The sequence below is a fragment of the Neovison vison genome, chromosome 9 (assembly GCF_020171115.1).
Source record: "Neovison vison isolate M4711 chromosome 9, ASM_NN_V1, whole genome shotgun sequence".
Lineage (NCBI taxonomy): Eukaryota > Metazoa > Chordata > Mammalia > Carnivora > Mustelidae > Neogale > Neogale vison.
Window position 1 is genome coordinate 36,772,035 of NC_058099.1, and position 24,755 is coordinate 36,796,789.

At 50.6% G+C, this 24,755-nt stretch overlaps 2 protein-coding genes across 2 annotated transcripts; both read left to right on the forward strand.

Moving 5' to 3' along the window:
* The first annotated feature begins 5,840 nt into the window (after positions 1-5,840).
* On the forward strand, positions 5,841-8,536 carry SIGMAR1 (sigma non-opioid intracellular receptor 1). The gene is made up of 4 exons (XM_044265473.1): positions 5,841-6,101; positions 6,244-6,444; positions 6,578-6,670; positions 7,479-8,536. The coding sequence occupies exons 1-4, from the start codon at positions 5,951-5,953 to the stop codon at positions 7,703-7,705; spliced, it is 672 nt and encodes a 223-aa protein (XP_044121408.1). The 5' UTR covers positions 5,841-5,950; the 3' UTR covers positions 7,706-8,536.
* Positions 8,537-17,834: 9,298 nt separating this feature from the next.
* ARID3C (AT-rich interaction domain 3C) lies at positions 17,835-24,562 on the forward strand. Its single transcript, XM_044265474.1, has 7 exons — positions 17,835-18,204; positions 20,026-20,098; positions 21,907-22,090; positions 22,246-22,535; positions 23,117-23,299; positions 23,493-23,582; positions 24,044-24,562. Exons 1-7 carry the CDS (start codon positions 17,890-17,892, stop codon positions 24,142-24,144), a joined length of 1,236 nt encoding a protein of 411 aa, XP_044121409.1. The 5' UTR covers positions 17,835-17,889; the 3' UTR covers positions 24,145-24,562.
* The last annotated feature ends 193 nt before the right edge of the window (positions 24,563-24,755 follow it).

A 24,755-nucleotide genomic window follows, 5' to 3' on the forward strand; every position in this document is an offset into this window, starting at 1 on the left:
AAATAAATTTTAAAAGAAGAAGAAGAAGAAAAGAAAAGAAAAATCATGAAAGTGTGAAGAGGACCCCATGGCCAGTAGCTCCAGCCACCACCTAGGTGGGATCAGGGGTGTTTCCTTTACACTAAGTTAAAATCCAAATTAATTCCTCCCCTGACACTTTCAAAAAGACATCTAAATATTGTTTCAACCTCCTCCGTATTCCACAGTGAAGGACAGAAGCCTAAGGTCAGCCAGAGGATTAGTGGCCTAAGATTTGAACCCAGGTTTCCAGGCTCTTCTCACTGCTCTAAAATGCCTCTGAGATTTCTGTGAGACTCAAGACAGAAATCTAGTGAGCTAGGAACCCTACAGTAGCAGGGAGGCCCCTTCCCCCAACCCAGGCCAGGCCAACCGGTGTTTTGCAGCTCAGATGCAAAAACTGGGTCTTTGGTCATTGACCTAATCTCTGCCCTAGGTCTTCAGACTGGAATCTAAAGAGGCTATTAGGTAGGGGGCAGGGAACTGAGAAATGAGGCTTTTACATATACCACTGGCTTTTCATTCTTTGGAGTGGGGTGAGGGGAGCTGAGATAGAAGATTTGTTTTCCTCCTCTCTCAGCCATCTTTGTTGTTGGGAGTGACTGGATTTTGTAGGCAGCCCCATTTTCCCAAGAACACCAGTGCTTTGGTGCCACTTCTTGGATTGTGATGATGTAGTTTTGAATGTAGGTGAGGTCCAGAGCCCATGGCCAAGAAGGAATTTTAAGATGTCTTTGGTGGAAAAAGGTGATTTTATTAAAGCAAAGGGACAGGACCCTGGACAGAAAGAGGGGCTGCACCAGAGTTGTGAGGAGTGGTTGATTATATACTTGGGAGTTGGGGGTAAGGAAAAAGGGTTTTTTTTGTTTTTGTTTTTTCCAAGATTTTATTTATTTATTCATTTGACAGAGAGAGACACAGTGAGAGAGGGAACACAAGCAGGGGGAGTGGCAGAGGGAGAAGCAGGGCTCCTGCAGAGCAGGGAGTCTAATGTGGGGCTCACCCTCAGGACCCTGGGATTATGAATTGGACCAAAGGCAGACGCTTAATGACTGAGCCACCCAGGCGCGGGTAAAAGTGAGATTTTTAAGAAACTTTCATATGGTAAAGAGGACCTTCTAGAGATTGGAGGCCCTGTCCTCTAGTAAAGCATTAACCTGAAGACAGTTGGGAGCTTCCTTCTGGAAGTTGGGTTATTGATAAGAATTTTTTTTCTTGCAAATATCACTAAAACATTTGTAAATTGAGGGAGGCCGCTGTCTAGTTGGACTGTGATCTCTGTAAGTTAAGCATTTGTTTTTCCGTAGCTGTCCCGCAGCCAGCAGGGCCTGAGGAATGTCACACTTGTCCCACCAGTGTGACATTGCCCCCTGTGGGGGGGGAGGGGCTTGCTTGCATGGTGTCAGCTTGTGCTTTGTCCTTGCTTGCCTTCTGACCCCTCATCAATGCCAGCTAACTCCTTACCCCCTTCAGAAACATCTCCAAACTTTCCAAACTTCTCTTCTGTCTCCCCACCATCACTTTTTGGGGGAAGAGTAAAATGGCTGAGATGGGGCCTACCGAGCCCTTCTCCTCCAAGATCTCTTCTACAATGTTGTTAAAAAGAACATTATAGGGGCACCTGAGTGTCTCAGTGGGTTAAAGCCTCTGCCTTCGGCTCAGGTCATGATCCCAGGGTCTTAGGATCGAGCCCTGCATCAGGCTCTCTGCTCAGCAGGGAGCCTGCTTACCCCCCTCATCCGCTCCCCCGTCTGCCTCTCTGCCTCCTTGTGATCTCTGTCAAGTAAATAAATAAAATCTTAAAAAAAAAAACAAAAAAAAAACTGTAGGCCCAAACTGGCGTCACATATGACAAGTTTTCAAACAGAGGCTTAATGCCTCATCTAACTATGGTTTCAACTTCCCCAGAAATACAGTCTTCCCTGGTCAACCAGAATTTTCTGATTAGCACCAATGATTCCCTACCTGGGTCCTCTCCCCCAAAGGAAGACAAGGTAATCTGCATAATAAGAGTCCCTGCTTTTCCCCTTAAGGCAAAAGGAACAGGCCTGGAGCAATCCTTTTCTCTTTCTAATCTTCCTGTCCCAGACTGCTTCCTTTAAAAAAAAAAAAAAAACTTCCACTTCCGGGGCACCTTAAGCATCAAACTCTTGATTCTGGCTTATGTCACAAGGTCTATCTTGAGATAGAGCCCTGAGTCAGCACCCCACTCAGCCGGGAATCTGCTGGGAGATTCTCTCCCTCTTCCTCTGCCACTCCCCATTCCGTGCACAGGGGGCATGCTCTCCCTCTCTCTCAAAATAAATATTTTTAAACTTTAAAAAAATATATATTTATTTATTTGGCAGAGACAGCAAGAGAGAGAGAGAAGTGGGGAGTGGGAGAGGGAGAAGCAGGCTTCCTGGCGAGCAGGGAGCCCTATGCAGGGCTTGATCCCAGGACCCTGGGATCATGACCTGAGCCAAAGGCAGATGCTCAACAACTGAGCTACCCAGGCACTCCTCAAAATAAATAAATCTTTAAGAAATAAAAATAAAAACCTTCCATTTTATATACCTCCTCCTCGGAGTTCCCTTCTACTTGCTAGATGGGGTGCCGCCTGATTCATGAATTGTTTAATAAAGCCAATTAGGCCTTCAGATTTACTTGGTTGAATTTTGTTTTGTAATATCTAAATATGGCTGTGACTAATTTTTTTATAAAACAGTTTGTGCTAGAGAAGCCTTCTGAAAGACCAGGGAAACTGTAGACCTAAAGAGTCCCAGAGAGTTCTGCCTGAACAGGGGCACAGAGGCCAGATTTTGGGGTTAGTCCCTGGTTCTCAGGGCTCTTAAGAGAATGGTCAGCTCAGGAGTGTCACAGAAGCCAGAGCCAATATAAAAAACGTTTCCACCATAGGGGCGCCTGGGTAGCTCAGTGGGTTAAAGCCTCTGCCTTCATCTCGGGTCATGATCCTGGGGTCCTGGGATCGAGCCCCACATTGGGCTCTGTTGGGTCCATGGTCAAAGGAGCGAGACTGATACAAAGCTGAAGGTCAAGCAAAGCTTTATTTTGCGCCAAGCATCGAGAATCAAACTAACCAGCCAGGGCCGTCTCTTACAAAGAGGCAACCTCTCTCTGCCTTACAGACTAGCTTTTAAGGGCAAAGGCCATGTGGTTGGGCCTGGCCACACACAGGTGGCCAATGAGATTGTAACACGAGAAAGCTGCACAGTCATGCTAGGTCACACAAAAGTGACCAATTGAATTACAATTTACCCTATAGTAGATATTTGAACTAGCCTATCACCTTGGTCAGAATTGGCACCCAAAAGGCACCCAAAAAGGCGGGGCCCATATTCCTTGATAGCTAGGGAGACAGTATGTGCCCCCACTGATTGAATACCTCCACCTGGCCTGACCCACCCTTGTATTTGGGCTTTGTTACCTGGAACTGGTTTCCGGGACTTGTTTTTTTTTTTTTTTTTTTTTTTTAAAGATTTATTTATTTGACAGAGAGAAATCACAAGTAGGCAGAGAGGCAGGCAAAGAGAGAGGAGGAAGCAGGCTCCCTGCTGAGCAGAGAGCCCGATTCGGGACTCGATACCAGGACCCTGAGATCATGACCTGAGCCAAAGGCAGTGGCTTAACCCACTGAGCCACCCAGGCGCCCCCGGGACTTATTTTTAAGTAGGTCCCCTGGGGAGAGAAGGGGCAGGGACAGTTTAAGATTTACTGCATAAACAACAAAATCACTGTTTAACCTGATTGCATCCCTCTGGCTAAATAGGCCCTTACAGCTCTCTGCTCAGTGGGGAGCCTGCTTCCTCCTCTCTCTCTGCCTGCCTCACTGCCTACTTGTGATCTCTATCTGTCAAATAAATAAATAAATAAATAATTTTCCCACCATCATGCAGTCTCCTCTAGATAATCCCTTCTTCTTTTTTTTTAAAAGATTATTTATTTATTTATTTATTTATTTGACAGAGAGAGAGAGAGATCACAAGTAGGCATAGAGGCAGGCAGAGAGAGAGAGGAGGAAGCAGGCTCCCTGCTGAGCAGAGTGCCTGATGCGGGACTCAATCCCAGGACCCCGAGATCCTGACCTGAGCCGAAGGCAGCGGCTTAACCCACTGAGCCACCCAGGTGCCCCTAGATAATCCCTTCTTTACCTTAACCTTCTTGGCCAAGTTTCTCAAAAAATAGTCCATCTTCCCAGCCTTTACTCTTACCTGTACAATACACTGTAACATGTCTAATGGTCTGTATTAGATTAAGTAATCTTAGCTGCTGTAGCAAATGACACCCCCCCCAAACTCAGTGGCTTAGCAACACAGTCCATTGTGGGGGGATAGGGAAAGCAGCATTCAGAATTCTCCACTACTTAATTCTCTGTAATTAAGATAATAAATGAGAAAAGAGTGAAAATGTAAAGAATTTCACAGGTTTTAGGAGCTAGATCTGAAAGTGACATACATGGTTTCTGGCTATACTTCATTGGCCAGAACACAATCATATGGCCTCATCAACTACAGAGTATACTGTGGAATGTAATCTGACTGCCCAAGAGCAAAAGGAAATAGATTTGTGAATGTATATATTATCATCTGTGCTACATGTCCCTACTAAGAAACCTACTGACCATTTCCCATTATTTTATTGAAACTCTCAACTACATTTGACTGTGTTGACCCTTCATTCCATCACAATCATGTATGATGCTATGCTCTTCCAGTTCTCTTCTCCTTTGTGTTTTATTTATAAAACAAACACGTATGTCACCACTTGCCAGGCACTAATTGCTTTATAAATATTAACTCATTTAAACTTCATCACAACGAAGGTATGTACTATGAGGTAGGTACTTTTATTCATCCCATTTCACAGATGAGAAAACTGAGTCACAGGGTTTAAATAACTTACCCAAGATCACACAACTAGTAGGTATCCAGAGCCAGGCTTATTAACCCAGTCCAGCTCCAGTCTAGTCTATCTATCTGTCTATCTATCTATCTATCATCTATCTATCTATCTATCTATCTATTTATTTATTTATTTGACAGAGCTCGCAAGTAGGCAGAGAGACAGGCAGTGAGTGGGGGAAGCAGGCTTCCTGCCAAGCAGGACCCAAGACCCTGAGAACATGACCTGAGCCAAAGGCAGAGGCTTAACACACCGAGTCACCCAGGCACCCCTCCAGAGTTTCTTTCTTAATCACTGCACTTTGCTGCCTTTTTTCTCCTTTGCTCCTCTTCCTTTATCATACCCTCCCTGTAACCCTGTTGGTTTACAATGCCCTCTTCTCACATTTTGTGCTTCAAAACAAAGAATGAATCGTAGGCTCCAAAAAACCCCCATGCTGTCTCTTCATGGCATCTTTTACTTGGAATAGGCCTCATTCCGCCTCCCCCATTTCCCTTAGATACATAGCTCAGGCGTCACCGCCTCTGGAAAGCCTTCCCTAACATTCCCAGGCAAAAGCGCCTTCTACTTTCTGTGCTAGCAAAGGTGACAATCACAAGTCCCAGGAAGCTCTACTTCCGGGCTCGCCTTATTCACCTGGGAGCCCAAACAGGCCAGTCCATTCTGAGTGTCACGGCCACCTAGCCCCACCCACACTCACACCCCCACCCACACCTGGTTTGGCACTGGAAAGCTACCCAGCCTGTGGACCCTAAACGAGGCCGCCGGGATGGCTTAGCCCCGCCCCTTCGCATCACGCGCGAGGCTCCGCCCCACCCCTTCGCGCTCCCCGCTTCCCGAGAAGGAATGGTTCAACCCGAGGGGCGGTACCCGGGTGCCCGGACTGTTCTGATTGGCCAAGGCAAGCCGTACCACGGCGATGGCGGGGGAACGATAGTGGACAGCGCTCCGCAGGTTTGGAGGAAGTGGGAGTCACAGCTCCAGGCCTCAGTTCGGTCCTTCGCTTCTCTGTGCCAGGCCGCCCGCCGGGATGCAGTGGGCACTGGGCCGGCGGTGGGTGTGGGCCGCGCTGCTCCTGGCTGCCGCGGCTGTGCTGACCCAGGTGGTCTGGCTCTGGCTGGGCACGCAAAGCTTCGTCTTCCAGCACGAAGAGATCGCGCAGCTGGCCAGGCAGTACGCGGGTGAGCCGACGGATGACCGGGCGAGTGAGCGGGTGGAGGGCAGGGGCCTGGGGAGGCCCGAACTGAGCTGGGAGTTTCAGAAGCGCCTTTCCAGTTCGCAGTGGTTTTGGCTCTGACTTTGTTGTTCTTCTGACCCCGCCAGGGCTGGACCACGAGCTGGCCTTCTCTCGGCTGATCGTGGAACTACGGCGGCTGCACCCAGGCCACGTGTTGCCGGACGAGGAGCTGCAGTGGGTGTTCGTAAACGCGGGCGGCTGGATGGGCGCCATGTGCCTTCTGCACGCCTCACTGTCCGAGTACGTGCTGCTCTTCGGCACCGCCCTAGGCTCTCGCGGCCACTCGGGTCAGTGCTGGCGGCGGGCCGAACTGGGAGGCTGGGGCTGTGCAGGGGCTCATGCCTTCCTTTCTGATGTTTGGCCAAGCCATGTATTGGCGCTGATACCCTGATCTTCGGTGTCCATCTGATTGTCCCTCAGGACGCTATTGGGCTGAGATCTCGGACACCATCATCTCTGGCACCTTCCACCAGTGGAGAGAGGGCACTACCAAAAGTGAGGTCTTCTACCCAGGTGGGTAGGGGGGCTCTGTTATGTGGGTCCGTTCGTTCTGGGGTGCCCATAGTTGGAGTAGAGCCATATCCTGGAAGGGGGGTGGGGTGGGGGCTCTTTTCTGGTTCCCTTACCGCCCGCCGGTGCACCACAGGCCCTCGATTGAAGCAGGTCCAAACGCCCCTGTTGCTTCCCACTGTCAAAAGGAAACAAAACAAAACAGCTTCCTGTTAAGACACTGTTCTGTTCATCCAACATTCCAGCAGTTGTTGGGGAGACAGTTGGGTAATCAGGTATGTTCTCATACCTCCAAAGACAAGACAGATTATCGTCTTCTTTGTTTCTGTGGTTAAAGCACTTTACATAAAAAGTAGAGCTTTGGACTTCCATATAAGTTTGAGGTTGAGTGTTAACAGGCATGACACATGACAGCGGCATTTTTCAGAAAGCCACACAAGTCTTATTATCACTCCCTCCCTATCTAACAGGCCCAGCCCAAGTTTAGCTAAATTTCTGCCTGACATGAGTGAGGTTTGGGAATGCAGACTTCCAGGACTCCCATTCAATGGCCCATGGCCTGGTGAGGTGGCCCTCCCTGGCTTCCCCCCAAAGAGGACATGAGCCAGGTGATGGCACAGAGGAAAACTTAGGAGTGGCTATCTTGGCTTCTTACTCTTCCAGATGGGCGACAAGGCCAGTGAGGTAAGGCCTTTTCCTTCCCTGAAGCTCCTGCTCTGTTCCCTGCCCCTAGATAGCCCGTGGGCTAGGGAAGTGGCAGCAATGGAAGGACAGGGCTAGGCTTCTTATGTGCACGCTCCCTGTTCCCCAGGAGAGACCGTGGTGCATGGGCCTGGTGAGGCAACGGCTGTGGAATGGGGGCCAAACACGTGGATGGTGGAGTATGGTCGGGGTGTCATCCCATCCACCCTGGCCTTCGCGCTGGCTGACACGATCTTCAGCACCCAGGACTTCCTCACACTCTTCTATACTCTTCGCGCCTATGCCCGGGGCCTCCGGCTTGAGTTTACCACCTACCTCTTCGGCCAGGACCCCTGACCAGCCAGGCGTGAAGGAGGACCTGTGGATAGAAAGGAGCGGGCAGGCCCGCATGCATCCTCTTTCTGGAGCTCACGTGAAAAGACAGGGACATATTCACAACATGCAACTATTCCAGTTCCTGGTGTACGAGCAAGGACATACATGCTTATACAAACAAACATAGACTCATGGGAACATATGGGACATACATGCAGATACAGTTCCATGCATTCACACCTGCCCAGAGAGGGAGCCCCACATATACCCAGGGGGCCAGTCATATTGAGACACACATACTATAGGCTTGACTCAGTAACTCAGGCCTTTCAGAGCTTCCCTGCCAGCAGTCAGGGCTCTGGAATTAGGGATGGGTGTGGGTATCACACTCTTGTCTGGGCCTGACCCCTTAATCTAGCAGCAGTTGAGGGGGGAGAAAGATGAAGGGTTGCCTGTGGTGGCCCCCATCATCTCCCTGTCCTCACCATATGCCTTACCCCCATTCTCTTCCCCTGCTATGCAAGTGCTCTCGTGGCCTGTCCCCCACCCTCCCAGCAACCAAGTCAACTGGGGAACCATAAGAATGGAGAATGCTGAGGTCAGGGTCCTCTTATCCTGAAAGACCCTGCCCCCAACCCCATTCATCCCTCAGGAGTATGATGGGGAGGCTGGCCTCAGCTCAGGACCCACTGCTGGGCAGGGGACCTAGAGAGGTTAGCCTAGGTCCAGGGAACCATCCCTTGCCTAGAGAAGGTCTGCACACATATACCCCCATCACAGCTTTCAGACACTGCCTTTGGTGCACTGTCTGTCCATCTGTCTCTGTTAATAAAGACCTGTTGAGCAGTTTCACTTCTTCGTGTGTCTCAGCAGCAGGAAAACCTGCTAATGTGAAGAAATTAAGGCCTGGGTGAGGTAGTGTGTGACTTGTTCTTGCCTTAACCTTTGCCTGAGCCATTCTGGAAATAGTCCTGGGACTTCAACCCTGGATGGCCACTGGGTGGCAGTGTATACCCACTTTTGAGCTGAAGGAGGCACAATCATTTTTGTTTGTTTTCTAGGATGATAATGCCCACCCAGAGTAGGAGTTCTTCCTCTCCAGTCTGTCTTCTAGAACACCTGACTTCGTAGAAGCCCCCAGGGGTGGAGAGCAAGAGTACTCCTGGTACTACCTGGTGGTGTCCGAGGTGTCCTGGTGCTAGGGTGGGGTAAAAGAGGTGCCTAAGGTGCTGTCACTCCCAGGGACACCACCTTTGACCTCTTAAATTTTGCACCCTGGCATCTGGCTGGACTCACCTTCCTCCTGGCCTTGTTCTGAGGTTGAGTAAGAGCCAAGCCACTGTCACTTCTTACGCCTCCTGCTATATTAAGAACAGAAGGAAACTGGTTATAAAAATACACAATTTTTTAAAAGATTTTGTTTGAGATGGAGAGAGAGCACTAGTGGTGGGGAGGGTCAGGGAGAGGGAAAAGCAGACTCCCCACTGAGCACAGAGCCTGAAATGGGGCTTGATCCCAGGACCCTGAGATACGACCTGAGCCCAAGGCAGACGCTTAACCAACTGAGCCACCCAGGTGCCCCCAAAATACTCAGTTTTTATATACAAACTCAACAGTATATACAATCTTTTGAGAGAGCAGCAAGCAAAGGGAGAAGTAGAGTCCCCACTGAGCAAGGAGCCCAGTGCTGGACTAGATCCAGGACTCTGGGATTATGAGCTGAAGACAGACACCCAACTGACCCACTCAGGCATCCCCAAATAACATCCTAATGAACAACAACGCAAAAGACTACATATAAAACCATTGGGAAACCAAGTTTCGGTTTGTACCTCAGTGAATGTGAGGCCCAGGCAAGATGGCCATTCTCACTACCACAGCTGTGTTGGCTATGACAGGTCTTGGCTGGGGCTTCTCCACTGGGTTGCAAAGCCATTCCTCTAAGGATTTCTTCCATCCTGTAACCCAGCTCTGCCTCAGCTCAGAGACCACATCTATCAGGAATGCCCTAGCTCTGCTTGTCCTCTTTCCTCTTTTCCACGTGGGGCTAGGCTCCCAGACTCCTCCCTGAGTTGCGAGACCCAATGGGTATTTCTTAACTTTCTTTTGATGCAGTTAATTCCTCATAAAACACTCAAGTTTCCTGGACTCCACTCGCCCTAAATTGGCTCCTTACCTTGCTCTTACCTCCATAAATCCTAGATTGGCTCCTTTGACTTCCCAAGAGTTAATGCTCAAACTTCTCTCTATATAACCCTCCCAGGTGTTTTCAACCATCTTTGTCTTTTTTTTTTTAACAGTTTCGTCAAACTATATTGACCTATAACATTCTGTTCATTTAAGGTGTTCAGTATAATGATTTGATACGTGTATGGTGGAATGATTACCGCAGTAAGTTAGCATCCATCGTCTCACATAGTTCCTTTTTTTTCTTGAGGTGAGAACTTCCAATATCTACTCCCAGCAACTTTTCAATTCTATATGTAGTTGTTTTTTTTTTTTTTTCCAAGATTTTATATCTTTCTTTGTCAGAGTATAAGCAGTGGGAGTGACAGGAAGAGGAGGAGCAGGGAAGCCAATGGAGGGCTGGATCCCAGGACCCTGGGATCATGACCTGAGCTGAAGGCAAACACTTAACCGACTGAGGCACCCAGGTGTCCCTCTCTGTATGGTGTTTCATATACTCTTAAATAATACAGTATTAGAGCACTAAGCTTCACATTACATCCACAGGACTTATTTTACAGCTGGAAGTTTGTGCCTCTTAACTACCTTCCCTCATTCCTCCACTACCCCCCAACCCTGCCCTCATGCCCACCTACCCCCACCGCTGGCAACTATCAGTCTGTTCTCCGTTTCTGTGGGTTTGGATATTTGTAGAGTTCACATATAAATGAGAACATAGAGTATTTGTCTTCATCTGACTTAACCTCACTTAGCATAATGTCTGCAAAGATGAATGTATAAAGAAAATGTATATATGTATGAAGGTCCATATGAACATACCACGGAATATTATTCAGCCATTAAAAAAGGAAAACCTGCCATTTATAACAACATGGATGGGTCTTGAGGACCATCTGTATGCCTTAACTCCTGTGTTGTGTGTGTGTATGTGTGTGTATGTGTATGGGGTGGTGGGGGGTTTGTTTTGTCTTAACCTAGACCTCTGAGCTCAGGGTTCAGATACCAGACGGTCTTCTCCACTTGACTGTTTCATTGGCATCGCAAACTTAAAATGGCAGGGAGGGGCTCCTGGGCGGTTCAGTTGGCTGGCTAAGCATCTGCCTCTCCCACTCCCTGTGCCTGCCACTCTGCCTGTTTGTGCTCTCTCTCCCAAACAAATAAAACTTTAAAAAAAAAAAAATAGGGGCGCCAGGGTGGCTCAGTGGGTTAAAGCCTCTGCCTTCGGCTCGAGTCATGATCCCAGGGTCCTGGGATTGAGCCCTGCATTGGGCTCTCTGCTCAGCAGGGAGCCTGCTTCCTCCTCTCTCTTTCTCTGCCTGCCTCTCTCCTACTTGCGATCTCTATCTGTCAAATAAATAAATAAAATCTTTTTTAAAAAGTTAAAAAAATAAAATAAAATGGCAGCACAAACTGATTTCGCTCCTAGCCCAGCACCTCTTACAGTCTTTACTGTCTGAGTTCAGGGTACCTACATTTACTCAGCTGCCAAGAACCTTGGCGTCATCTTGAGTACCTTTTTTTTTGCCTTAAGATTTTATTTTTGGGTGCCTGGGTGGCTCAGTCAGTTAAGCATCTGCCTTCAGCTCAGGTCATGATCCCAGGGTCCTGGGATCATTTCCCATATCGGTCTTCTTGCTTGGCAAGGAGCCTGTTTCTCCCTCCACCTGCCTCTCCCCCTGTTCTTGTGTGCTCACTCTCTCCAACAAACAAAATCTAAAGGAAAAAGATTTTATTATTTTTTTAATGTATTTTTTTAAGATTTTATTTTTAGGGGCACCTGGATGGCTCAGTGGTTGAATGGCCAGCTCTTGATTTTGGCTTAGGTTGTGATCTCAGGGTTGTTGGATCAGGCTCTGCCCAGTGCGGAGTCTGTTTGTCCCTCTCCCTCTGCTCCTTCCCCCATCTGCTCTCTCTTTCTCTCTCTGTCAAGTGAATAAATGAATAAAATTTTTTAAAAGATTTTAATTTTAAGTAATCTTTACACCCAACATGGGGCTTGAACTCACAACCCCAAGATCAAGAGTCACATACTGTACTAACTCAGCCAACCAGGCGTCCCATCTTGAAGACCTTTCATTCTCACATCCGATATCCATCAACAGATCCTGTTTTTGTTTTTGTTTTTGTTTTAAGATTTTATTAATTTATTTGACAGAGATCACAAGTAGGCAGAGGCAGGCAGAGAGATGGGGAAGCAGGCTCCTTGCTGAGCAGGGATCCCAGGACCCCCAGATCACAAACTGGGCCAAAGGTAGATGCTTAACCATCTGAGCCACCCAGGTGCCCCGTACAGATCCTGTTTTTTGTTTGTTTGTTTGTTTGTTTGTTTGTTTTAAAGATTTTGTTTATTTATTTGATAGGGATCACAAGTAGGCAGAGAGAGAGGGGGAAGCAAGCTCCCCATCGAGCGGAGAGCCTGATGCAGGGCTCGACCCCAGGACCCTGAGATCATGACCTGAGCCGAAGGCAGAGGCCCAACCCACTGAGCCACCCAGGCACCCCCAGATCCTGTTTTAAAGATAAAACATATCAGAATCTACCCATGTCTTGCCACTTTCACTGTTACCATTTGGTCCAGGGCATCTTGGACCTGGATTACTGCAACAGCTTCTTAATCCTCATGTTTGTTTCCTGTGTGGATGATTCTCCACACAGTAGCCTGAGTCAGACTTCTATCTTCTCTCTGCTCAGACATTTCTTTGTCTTTCCTTATGCTCAGACATTTCTAATGGTTTCCATCTCATTTAGTCCTTTCACTGCCTCCAGGTACCTACCAACTCTAAGGCCCATGTTAGCTGTGACCAAACGTCTAATCATTTACCCTGGCTACCTTATTTTAGCACAGTGTCTTCCTTGCTTTCCTCCAATACACCAAGCAAACTTCCACCACAGGATATTTGCACCTGCTGTTCTGGCTGCTGTGCTCTTCCCTATGCCTGTGGCTCTTTCCTTCCACTCCTTCAATACTTGGTTCTTCCCTTAACATTTCTGTAAACACAAAAGGGTGTTTGTTTGTTTTAATTTATTATTTGTTTAAGTAGACCCACACTCAACATGGGGATCAAACTCACAATCCTGATAACATGAGTTGCATGCTCTGGGGTGCCTAGGTGGCTCAGTTGGTTAAGCATCCAACTCTATTTGGGCTCAGACCATGATCTCATGGTCATGAGATTGAGCCCTGTATTGGGTTCCACGCTTAGTGGGGAGTCTGCTTGAGATTCTCTCTCCCGCTCCCTCTGTCCATCCCACTACACACTCCTTCTCTCTCTAGAATAAATAAAATAAATCTTTAAAAAAAAAAAAAAGTCATATGCTTTGCCGACTGAGCCAGCCAGGCACTGTCCCTCTCCCTGTTCTGTGGTGGTTTTATTTTTATTTCTTTCTTTATGTTTTAAAGATTTTATTTATTTGTTTGATAGAGCACAGCAGGGGAGCAGCAGAGGGAAAGGGAGAGGGAGAAGCAGGCTCACTGAGCAGGACTTGATCTCTGGGATCTTGACATGAGCTGAAGGCAGACAGTTAACGACTAAGCCACCCAGGCGCCCCAGTTGTTTTTTGTTTTTTGTTTTTTAAGATTTTTTATTTATTCATTTGAGAGAGAGCACAAGCAGGGGCAGGGGGAGAAGCAGACTCCCCACTGAGCTGCAAGCCCAATGCAGGGCAGATGCTGAACCATTTGAGCCACCCAGGCACCCTTCTATGGTGGTTTTAAAATGCCTCCATAAAATTTTTGATACTCCTCCCTTTAAGAGATGAAGACTAATTCCCTTCCCCTTGAATATGGCCTGGACTTCGTTATGTAATTTTAACAAATACATGTCAGAAGTGACTGTGATTTCCAGGATTAGCCCATAAAAAAGCATTGCAGCCTCTTTAGTCTCTCTTGGGTCAATCTGGGGGAAACCAACTCCATGTTAGGAAGACACTGAGGCACAAGGCCCTGTCCTCTGGAGAGGTCCATCAAGGAGAACAGCTTCCCACCAACAGCCATGGGAGTGAGCCATCCTGGAGGTGAATCCTCCAATTTCAGTCCAGTCTTCATGGAGCTGTAGCTACAGCCAGTATTTGCACTACAACCTCATGAGAAGTGAGCCAGAACCACCCAGCTACGCCACTCTCAAATTCCTGATCCACTGAATTGTGAGAAAATAAATGTTGTTTTAAGCTTGCTACGTTTAAGTGTAGTTTGTTACAATGTAATGGGTAGCATGTATCCTTTCCTTTCTATTCCCCTCAACCCAGATTTATTTTTCCCCACTTTAATTATTGCCATCTGATATACTGTGTATTTCCCCCACTGGAATTATACCATTATAATATGTTTTATTCATTCCCATGTCCAACAGCATCTAGCATAAAGGTGCTCAGTAAATATGTGTTGGATAAATGGAGGTCTGTGTCTTTCTGTCTTTGTCTCTGTGAAGTGGTTTAGGATCAGATGGGAGTTCAGTGAGGGTGTAAGAGACAGCGTCTCCTCTTTACAGATGAAGAGAGAGGTAAACCAGGTCCCAGTGATGCTTATTGCTTCCTCTCAGCCCTTCTCAGTTGTAGCCCTCCTGGCCCAGACCCCAAGGACAGGTTTACTATGCTTGATTCAAGATTGATTTCCTTCCTTTTGGGATTAGTTGCCCAATCCCTTGCCCCTGTCCTCCTCCACCCTCTGCAAAGCAGTCTCCAAACTCTCAGAACTGGAATTAACCTAAGCCAGTTTCTGTCTTTCCAAGAAAAATCTTAATCATCTCTCTCTCCAGGTACCCCCTCTTTTCAAAGCAGGGGTTTGGGTATGGGGTAGGGCTTAAGGGGAGCAAGGTGGGCACAGGAGTTCTTCAGAGCTCTACCCTCTGTCCTCATTCCCCAGGAGCCCCTAAGACATGTCTGCCAGCTTCTGCACCTTCAGATTCTCCCCTCTGGGTCCCAAAGAGGGAGCAGGACTCTTCAGGAGAACTCACAGCACACAAAGCTATGGGGGAGCAGGCATCAGTACTGAAGGCAGTTGGATCACCAAGGCTGCTGCTTGGGAGGTTGGGGTTGTCTGGCTGTCAGGTCTGAAATGTAAGCAGGAGAACACTGGAGTGAGCCAAAGGTATGAGCAGTACTGAGTTTCAGTATGACCAGGGATGGGGCAAAGAGAACAAGGACTTAGTGCTGCAGTGGAATCTGGACGAGGGACAAAGGTGGAGGTTAGAGGACAAGAAGAGTGGCAAGGTGGGGCGCCTGGGTGGCTCAGTGGGTTAAGCCTCTGCCTTCAGCTCAGGTCATGATCTCAGGGTGCTGGGATTGAGCCCCACATGGGACTTTCTGCTCAGTGGGGAGCCTCCTTCCCCCTCTCTCTCTGCCTGCCTCTCTGCCTACTTGTGATCTCTCTCTGTGTGTCAAATAAATAAATAAAGTCTTTCAAAAAAAAAAAAAAAAAAGACCTGCAAGGTGTTACACAAGAAGAGAAGTAGGAGGGGCGCCTGAGTGGCTCAGTGGGTTAAGCCTCTGCCTTCAACTCAGGTCATGATCTCGGGGTCCTGGGATCGAGCCCCACATCAGGCTCTCTGCTCAGCGGGGAGCCTGCTTTCCCCTCTCTCTGCCTGCCTTCTGCCTACTTGTGATCTTTCTCTATCAAATAAATAAATAAATAAAATTTAAAAAAAAAAAAAAGAAGAGAAGTAGGAAGAGCTAGTGATCCAGGCCAGGACAAGCTGGGTCTGAGAGGAGGGAGGGCAGGGGAGACAAAGTCACACCTGGATTTCTGCCTCCTCGAGGAATCTTGGCCCTGGGAACAGTGTGCCTCACTGGGTGTGAGGTCAGAGGATGGTCCCTGGTGCTGGCTCTGACATAGCTGAGTTTCATACTCAAGCCAGGTGTCAAACCAACAGATACAGGTTGTTCACTCACATACTTCGAATCATTTCTGGATGGCTGTCATGCTTTTGGTAGGTCCATCCCATTGGGCACAGGAAGAAACTGGAGAAGTTATGAGGGTGCCTAGGAAAGGGAGGGGGTATCCAAGCCTCTCAGAGGAAAAATCAAATCGTGGCCTGCCACTCAGTGCCCCCAAATAAGATAAAGAATCTCAGTCTCTGGGGGATCACAGGGGGTAGAGTGGGCCTGGAACGGTTGGCTGAAGGGGTCTGGAAATACAGACTGTGGAGTCACACACAAAATGGTTGAGGAAGCATGTGAAGATTGGCAAAATGATAAGAATGACAGTTGAAATGTCGGATGGATACCAGAGGTTCATAATACTATTCTCCTTGGGTATATGTTTGAAAATGTCCATAACAGAAGGTTACAAAAGCTTTAAAACAAAACAACAACAACAAAGTGTGAATGTGTCTGCGCGTGGCGTGTGTAGCCTGCTGATGTGGGTGCCGAAGCAGTTCATTGACTGCGTGTCTGTGCAGATGTGTGCCTTCACCACCGTGGGCACGGACTGCGCAAGCTGCAGCGTGCATGCGTTTGGGAACAGCGCTTGAGCAGGGCAGAGGGAAAGCTTTTGCTCTGTGCAGGCCCTCCACATTCACCTAGCATCTTGCCGAGAGAGTCCCCTCATGATCACAACCTGCCCAGGCCACTGGTGCTGTAATGTCCGTGTAACCAGATATGTGAGACAGGGCGGCTGTGTGCCTGAACTTGTGACAGGGTAGGAACACGGTTATCTGTGTGTGAATGCCAGGCACTGAGTGTGGATTTGGGGGGTACGACTTGGTGTGACGGAGCACTGGTCCAGAGTCCAGTGGTGTGAGACTCCTCACTCTCCTTTGAACGATCCCCGGCAGCTCTCCAGCGCCCTCTCCGCCCCCGTCTGATAGTACGAAGGGGGAAACACCTGTTGGGGGGCTGGGATCGGCAGAGGCCCCCGGGGCCTCTCCCCCCGCGCCCCCTCCCGCCCTGCCCCTGTCGGGTCCCGCCCCCGCGGCCGCGCCGGCAGAGCCGCTTGTGAGCGCACCGCGGCCAGAAGAGCGCACGGCGGCAGGAGCGCACGGCGGGGGACCCCGCGCAGGGAAGCGAGCGGAGCAAGTGGCTGCCCGAGAGGCGGGCGGAGCAGAGGGAGCGCCGTGGAGACGCCGGGGGCACCGGGCCGCTCCAGGCTGGTGAGTGCGCCGCGGGCCGTGGGAAGCCAGAGAGCGGGCGTCGAGACCCCGCGGTCGTGGTCCCTAGCCCGCCCGGTCCCAGGCTCTGTCCCCACCGCCCTCTGTTCCCGCGCCTCCTCAGTGCTGGTCCTCAGCGTCTCTGCCCCGTCTCTCCGTCTGTTTCCTTGCCTCTGTCTCTGTTTTCCCGTATTTACTGTCTCCCCCTGTTTCCTTCTAATCTCTTCTCTCTCTTCAGTCTCTGTCTCTTTCATGCTGCGTCGCTATTTCCCGGTCCCTCTCAACCACTGTCTCACTATTTGTCTCTCCAGCTCTGTCTCTGTCCCTGTCCCTCTCTGGACTGCCTGCCACTCAGGTCTTGTTATTTATCTCTTGCTTCTCTATGTCTCTTACCTTCCCTCTTTACCCAGCATCTCTATCAATCTCATCTGTCCCCACTTCTGTCTCTCCGTTCTTGTCTTTGCTGGATATCTCTGTCTCTTCCCACCTCTATCTCTCATTGTCTCTCAGTCTCATCTCTATTTCTATTTCTGTACCTCTCCTTTCATTGTCTCTCCCTTGGATCTCTCTTTTGCTCTCGCCTTCTCTCCCCCCTCCCCTCTTCTCTCTGTTTCTTAGTCCTTGTCACCCTCTCTGATCTGCTGTCTCTACCTGTCCTCTGTCAATGTCTCTTTCCATCTCTTTGGGTCTCGTTTCTTGTCTCTCCTGCTCTTTCTACCCGTGTCTGTCAATCTCTGGAAAAGCTATCTTTCTGCTTTTTTTCTTGTGGCCCCCTTACACTTCCCGGCATCAGTGACCAGCTCCTCTTGTGCTGAGGGTTGTGGGGGCAGCAGGGCCCAACACTCATAATTCCCACCCCCACAGGCGGCCCTTTCCTCGGGGCCCCGCCTGGTGCCAGCCCCCTCACCAGCGGGGGGACTGCGCCTGGAAGCTGTAATGGAGGCCCTGCAGAGGCAGCAGGCAGCCCGCCTGGCCCAAGGGGTGGGGCCATTGGCCCCCCCACGCTCACTGCCACCACCACTACCTCCTTTGCCTGGCCCCCGGTCCCTGCAGGCCCCTGAGGGGGCCTTGGGGGAGGTTGGGACTGAAGAAGAGGAGGATGCTGAAGAGGATGAGGAAGGGGAGGAAGCCGGGGCAGAGGAGGAGGCAGCCGAGGAGAGCCGTCCAGGGACACGGGGCCCCAGCTCACCTTCCAGCCAACCCCCTGGACCTCATCCCCATGAATGGACCTACGAGGAACAGTTCAAGCAGGTAGGACCCCCTCGATGTCGGGCCCTCTCCCCTTTCTCTGGGCAAAGGCAAAACCAGGGGATTTTTAGCCCAACCACCCCCACTGCCCTCTTCAGGATGGAAAGACAGAGACACAGAGACTTGGAGAGAGGGGGAAGACTGAAAGATAGAAAATGACAGGAAGGGAGAAACAGACACCCAGAGACATGGAAAGAAGTGCATAGGCACACACTGAAAGGTGCAGGAGACGCCCAGAAACATGGAGGCATGACAGACTAGAGGCTTTTGGTGAGGCTGGAAGGAAAAGTGGGAGGGGTGAGGAGCTTCAAGAATTCTTCTGAGGGAGTGGGATCTGAGGAATGAGGATTCCAGTGCCAGAACCATCATACCCTACCTTCTCCCACATCAAGTCACAAGGTCATATTCCAGCAACCAGTGGGGGTTTCCTGGGCTGCCTATTTCTGTCTTTCGAAGCAGGCTGGAGGTTGCTAGTTCTCTGGCAAGCTGATAGCCGCCTCATCTCTTCCCTGGTGCACTGCCCTCATCCAAACCTCTCCATGGCCTGAAGTCTGTGGGTGACAGTTCCTAGTCTGTGATGGCCACTACAGCCGCAGTGTGACTAAAGGACTCCTGCACAGCTGGGAATGACAAGATCTTACTCATAGAGCCTTAATTTGAGGTTCTTCCTCTCTGTGGAATGCATCTGGTTGTTATTCTAAGGCACTGCTTCAGGTTGTCACTATGAGGGTATTATGAGGGACTCTGACTCTAGCTGTGTTGTCCTGGTAATGTTACTTGTAGGATGTTGGTCTTGGGTATTTTCCAGAAGTATTCATCTGTGCCTAGTACTCTGTGGCATTAGCGTCAAACTGGAAGAGTTATTCAGAGCTCTGTGGTTCTAGCGACTGTCTCTTCTGGCTATAATTCTGGGAATTATTACTTGGAGAGCATGTGTGTTATTTGTGTGTATCCATCTAATACTTAGGGCTCAGTTCTTATGGGAGTGTAGTGGAACTCTAGGGTTTGTTACTTATGGGTGTTTTTTGTTGTTGTTCTGAGAATTCTTCTTGGGGAATGGAGTGTTACCTATTGGTGTTACTCAGGGACTGTTATTCTGGGTAAATGACTGTTACTCTTGGGATTGTTTGTCCTGGGTGGTATTTGGGAGGTGAAACTGGAGATGAGGCTTCAGGTGACTGGAAATGTGTGGAATGACCTCTGGGCCTTCCAAGTTCTGACCCCAAATGTCCTGAGTGGTGCAGGGCCATTACCTCTGTGGCAGCCTCTATAGTGGAGAGGTCACTGTTGCTGGTAAGAGACCAGAAGGTGGGCTCAGGGGCCCCAAGTTTCAATCCAGGAGCTTCTGAGCATCCACTCTGCCTGAGGAATGGTTTAGAGGTATCTCTGCCCTTCGTCCCCAGCCTTGATACATGGAGATGTGAAAAGCAAGAAGCCTTTGCAGGAATGAGCAAGAGTAAATGAGCGCCTCAGAGACATCTGTCAGTTTCTTCAATGTGATGCACTCTCCTAGCCTGACTTCCTCCCTAGGGCTCTGTGCATGCCCTAGAGGGCAGCTAAGCTTCCTCTCAGTCCCCTATTCCCCAGAGGGAGCGTTTGAGTTTCCCAGGGCCTTCCTGGCCAATGGAGGGTCTCTGTGTATATTAGAAAAAAGTGCCCCTACCTACCCTCATGGGGAGAGAGAGTCTAATGCCAGGGAGTCCATATTTCAGACCCTACTCACCCTTTCAGCTAAGAACCCTTATTCAGGGTATAACCTGAGTTGGGGTCCCAGGGGGAGGGGGAAGTCAGTGGAGCTGAAAAATGACCTCAGTCCTTCCCCAGCTGTACGAGCTTGATGCAGACCCCAAGAGGAAGGAATTTCTGGATGACCTGTTTAGCTTCATGCAGAAGAGGGGTGAGTGGGATGATGTAAGGGAAGGACCCCTACCTACCAGTTCTGAGGAAGGGAGACACCAGGGTTTAGTCCCTAGATTGGGTCCTCTCTGCAGAGGCCTGAGCTTGGCAACACCTATCCTTTGGGCCCTCAATAGCGTCTTTAACCTCTGACCCTGCCCCCCTCCTCCACCCAGGGATTAATTAGTGGCCAGCCCACTGGCAGGTTAATGAGTGTGGGATCAATTGGGAGGGTGGGAGGGGGAACTGGTAGGGGGTTGGCTTGGGGGTGGTTCCCAGGATTGGGGGGCTGGGAATGCCTTGTTCCTCTTTTAGTGGCCCTTTGTCCAGCCTTGTCTCTCCTCAGTTTCCCCTTGCTTTAGGCAGGGGACACCCAATGTGCTCCACAGCAGGAAGGACTGGGATTAGACTGAAGGAAGGACTTCCCAAGGGGTAGGCTGGGGACCATGTGATTTGAGGTTGTGGAGGAGGAGGAATTCCTTTCCAGGAATCTCAGTGCTAGAAGAAAATGCAAGGGTCTAGGAGATCAGGGTGGGCGGCAGTCCATCACTTAGGCTTCTCCCCAGATTCATGGGTCCGAAGACTGACTCATTATCTCTCTCTACAAAGCTAATTAACTCACTCGGAGCTTGGCCTGATAAGCCACTAATTAACTAGCTGCACCGCACCCCCCCCTTCCTTATTGCAGCTGCTGGTCAAAGTCCCCCAGGCTCCCACTGCAGGCCCAGCATCCCCTTTTGGGATCCTTTATAGCCAGGGAGCATCAGTGGGACCCCAGGTCTTTTTTGCTTCCCAGGGAGGCCCAGTCATTCTGGTCCCAATGTCCCCTCCCTTCCTTTCCTCGAGGTCTGCCTCCGCTGAGGCAGTGGGGTAGGGTGGTCTGAGCAGGTCCCAGTATTCCCTCGCATCACCCTCTGGCCGGGAGCTCTGCCTCCCTCCGGTCCCTGCCTCCCGCCGCTCCCTCTGCTGGGGGAGGAGGTCCCGCGGGACCGATAATTTCCCCCCATTAATCAGGCCGCAGCTAATTGTTCGGGTCCAAAGGCGGCGGCGGAAGGGGACGGGATCGGTAAGGAATTAACTGGGGCCCATCGCTCAGCGCAGACAGGCCCCTTTGTCAGGACTGGCCAGCGGGGGCGGTGTGAGCTGCGGAGTTGGCGAGCCGAGCCGGGGGGCCGCTGCTTCTCCTATCAGCCATCCCCCGGTCTCGGGCAGCCATCCTGGGGCCCCTGCTTAGGGGAGTCCAGCTCTAAAGCACTATCAGGAAGTCCTTACTACAGTCTACCCCAGGGGTCTACCCCAGGGGTCGGCAAACTTAAGCCTGCTGGCCAAATCTAGCAGGATAAGAATGGTTTTTACATTTTTAAATAGTGGGAAAAATTTAAAAGACGAATGACATTTAAGGACATGTGAAATTCGAATTTCAGGGTCTGTAAATAAAGTTTTTATTGCAACACAGCCGGGCCCATTCCTCTAAATATTATCTATACCTGCTTTCAATCTATGGCAGAGTGGAGTAGTTCGGACAGAAGAGGTTTGACCCTCAAAGCCTGTAATATTTACCGTCTGGACCTTTACAGAGTTTGCTGACCCCTGATCTAGCTTCCTGTCCTTCCTGCTACAATGCAGGACTTGGGGGCTCTGTGGACTCTGCCTGGAATCCCACCTCCCTATCCCTCCCTATTCCCTTTTCTCAGAGGTCTTGCCCTGTACCCTGGCCCCACCCAGGTAACTGACTCCTTCAGTCTTTGAGCTTGTCCGCAGACAGGATCTCAGTCTTAATGTCCTGACGCTCTGTCCACCTCCCACCAGGGACGCCAGTGAACCGTGTGCCCATCATGGCAAAACAGGTGCTGGACCTGTACGCGCTCTTCCGTCTGGTGACAGCCAAAGGCGGCCTGGTGGAAGTCATCAACCGCAAGGTGTGGCGGGAGGTCACGCGCGGCCTCAGCCTGCCCACCACCATCACGTCGGCAGCCTTCACTCTACGCACCCAGTGAGGCCAGGCGCGCGAGCGTATTGGGGAAGGCGCTGGAAGGCGCGCGCGGGAAGGGGACCACAGGGCGTGGAGGACCTAGGGGTACTTTCGCGGTGGGCTTGATCAGTTGGGTCCAGCCTCCCACCCACCCTGCCTTGTTCGTCCGTCCCTAGGTACATGAAGTACCTGTACCCCTACGAGTGCGAGACGCGGGCGCTTAGCTCCCCGGGGGAGCTCCAGGCAGCCATCGACAGCAACCGACGCGAGGGCCGTCGTCAAGCTTATACCGCCGCTCCGCTCTACGGCTTAGCTGGGCCTACCCCTCGGGGAACCCCGGGCCACCTCTCGGGTCCCGGTGCAGCCCAGCTGACGCCTACGCCCAGCCCCGGTACAGCCCAGGGCTCCGCCTCAGGCCTGCCGGCCCACGCCTGCGCGCAGCTGAGCCCGAGCCCCATTAAGAAAGGTGTGAGGGGAGAGGGGCTGAGGTTTGGGCGTCTCTGAGACCTAGGGGGTGTGCTGAAATATAGAGAACATTAAAATGTGGCGACTCTGAAGTCTGGGAGGCATTGAGGTATGAGGGCAGTAAGGACTGACAGGGCACTGGGGTTTGCCGATCGCTAAGGTTCAGGCGTACTGAGGTTTGGGGTCAATGAAGCTGTGGGAGGTCTGGGGTACAGGTTACTGCGATGTGGGCCTGAAGCTCAGAAAAAGGCCATTTATCTAGAGGAGCTCCATTCCATACCTGTCCAACTTGGGCTCCTGTTTGCATGTAGTTTTTGCCACCTGTGACCTGTATTATTTAATAAATAAGAACAAGAAAAGCCCCCACATTATCTTGGACCAACCTAGGCATATACTGGCCCTTTGGGCACGCCAGCTTCAGAGCCTTGAGGCTGAGACTCTGGATGGGGCGGGGCGGGGGCGGGGCGGATCACACTTGGTGCTTCAGCTTGGGTAACTTCCATTGGTCCCAGGCCTGGGAGGTGAACCAAATGCAGAGGCAGAGTTGGTTGGTCCAGAGAGTTGAATGACCTGTTCTTCCAGAGGAAAGCGGAATTCCAACCCCTCGACTGGCACTGCCTGTGGGCCTGGCTTTGGGAACTGCAAGGGAGAAGTTGGCACCAGAGGAGCCACCAGAGAAGAGGGCTGTGCTGATGGGGCACATGGACCCACCTCGACCTGGAGTTCCCCCCAGTTTCCTGCCCCGTGGCAAGGTTCCCCTAAGGGGTGAGGAGGGGTCTGTGCACTGAGGGAGAACATAGGTGTTGGAGGTGGGGCAGAAAGATCCCTCAATAGACAACTGTGTGATTATAGGTGTCGGGCAGAAGTGGAATGGGGGTTGTCTATAAGGATGGAGGGGGGAGCTTATAAGTCTGAAGCCTGATTCTCCAAAATGTGACTCCCTGCCCCTCCTGGACAGAAGAGCGGCTGGATGGGCCTCTCAATCTGGCAGGCAGTGGTATCAGCAGTATCAACATGGCACTAGAGATCAACGGGGTGGTCTACACTGGTATGGGTACTGCAGGCTGTCTATACTGGCATGAGGTCAGGGGTATTTGCTCTGGCATGGGGATTTTAGAATTTCTCAGCTAGCATGAGGTTCAGGGATATCCAAACTTGCATGGGTAATGTGGTGGTCAGGGGATTGCTACAATGGCATGGGTTAAAGGGGTGTCTACAATGGCATGGGGTCTAAGGCATGACCTCTCTGGCATGGGTACCATGGGATGTCTGCCTTGTCATGGGCCTATGTATGAGTGTAAATATTTCTTGTTTACCTGTTTGAGGGTATCTATATTGGCACAGGAGTCTCCACTGACCTAAGGGGTTTGTCCTCATTGGTTTGTGGCAGGGATATGTGTGTGGTATTCTAACAATCAGGACATTGACTTTTGTTTTCCTCTTCTGTTTCTGTGCCCACCCCTTCCTGCCTGTGTTTTCCCTCTAACCATCTCCTCACCCCTTTGTCAGGTGTCCTCTTTGCCCGTCGCCAGCCTGTGCCAGCTTCCCAGGGTCCAACCAACCCTGCACCTCTTCTCCCTACAGGACCCCCTTCCAGCACCTCACCATGAGAACTCCCACTTGGAATTAAGAGTCCCAGCTCCAATGCTGAGGGGAGGGGAGGAGACATCCCCCACACCTTGATTCTTTCAGGGTGCCCACTCTAGGACCCAGCCCTGGGATATGCCCCCCGCCCCCGCAAGATGCCATGTGGGATTGAAGCCAAAGAGTTTTCTTTCAGTGTTACATCTACCTCATTGTAAAGGGAGAGCATCTCCTCCCTGCCTGCCTCAGCAGCATCAGCATCTACCAAAGAGTTCTGCCCCCAGTAACCCCAATCATCTCCTCATGTGCTTCCCTGTATCAATGTCATCTCTAGGACCCCACCTCTTCAAATCATACCTGCTTCTCTTCAGAAGCCATGTGAAGGGTTAGGTTGGGGTGTTGTGAAGGAGTCGTCCCTCAGGTCACATCTGAATAATAAAGCTGCAGTCCCTCCCTCTCCAGTGCCTCCTCTCCTTTTTCTTTGGGTCTGGGGGTTGAGGCCAGAGGTTCTCAGAGGGGACGAGAGAACAGCAAAGGTCCATGAAAGTAGAGGGGCTGGAGGGGTGCCTGGGTGGCTTAGTAAGTTAAGCCTCTGCCTTTGGCTCAGGTCGTGGTCTCAGGGTCCCGGGATCGAGCC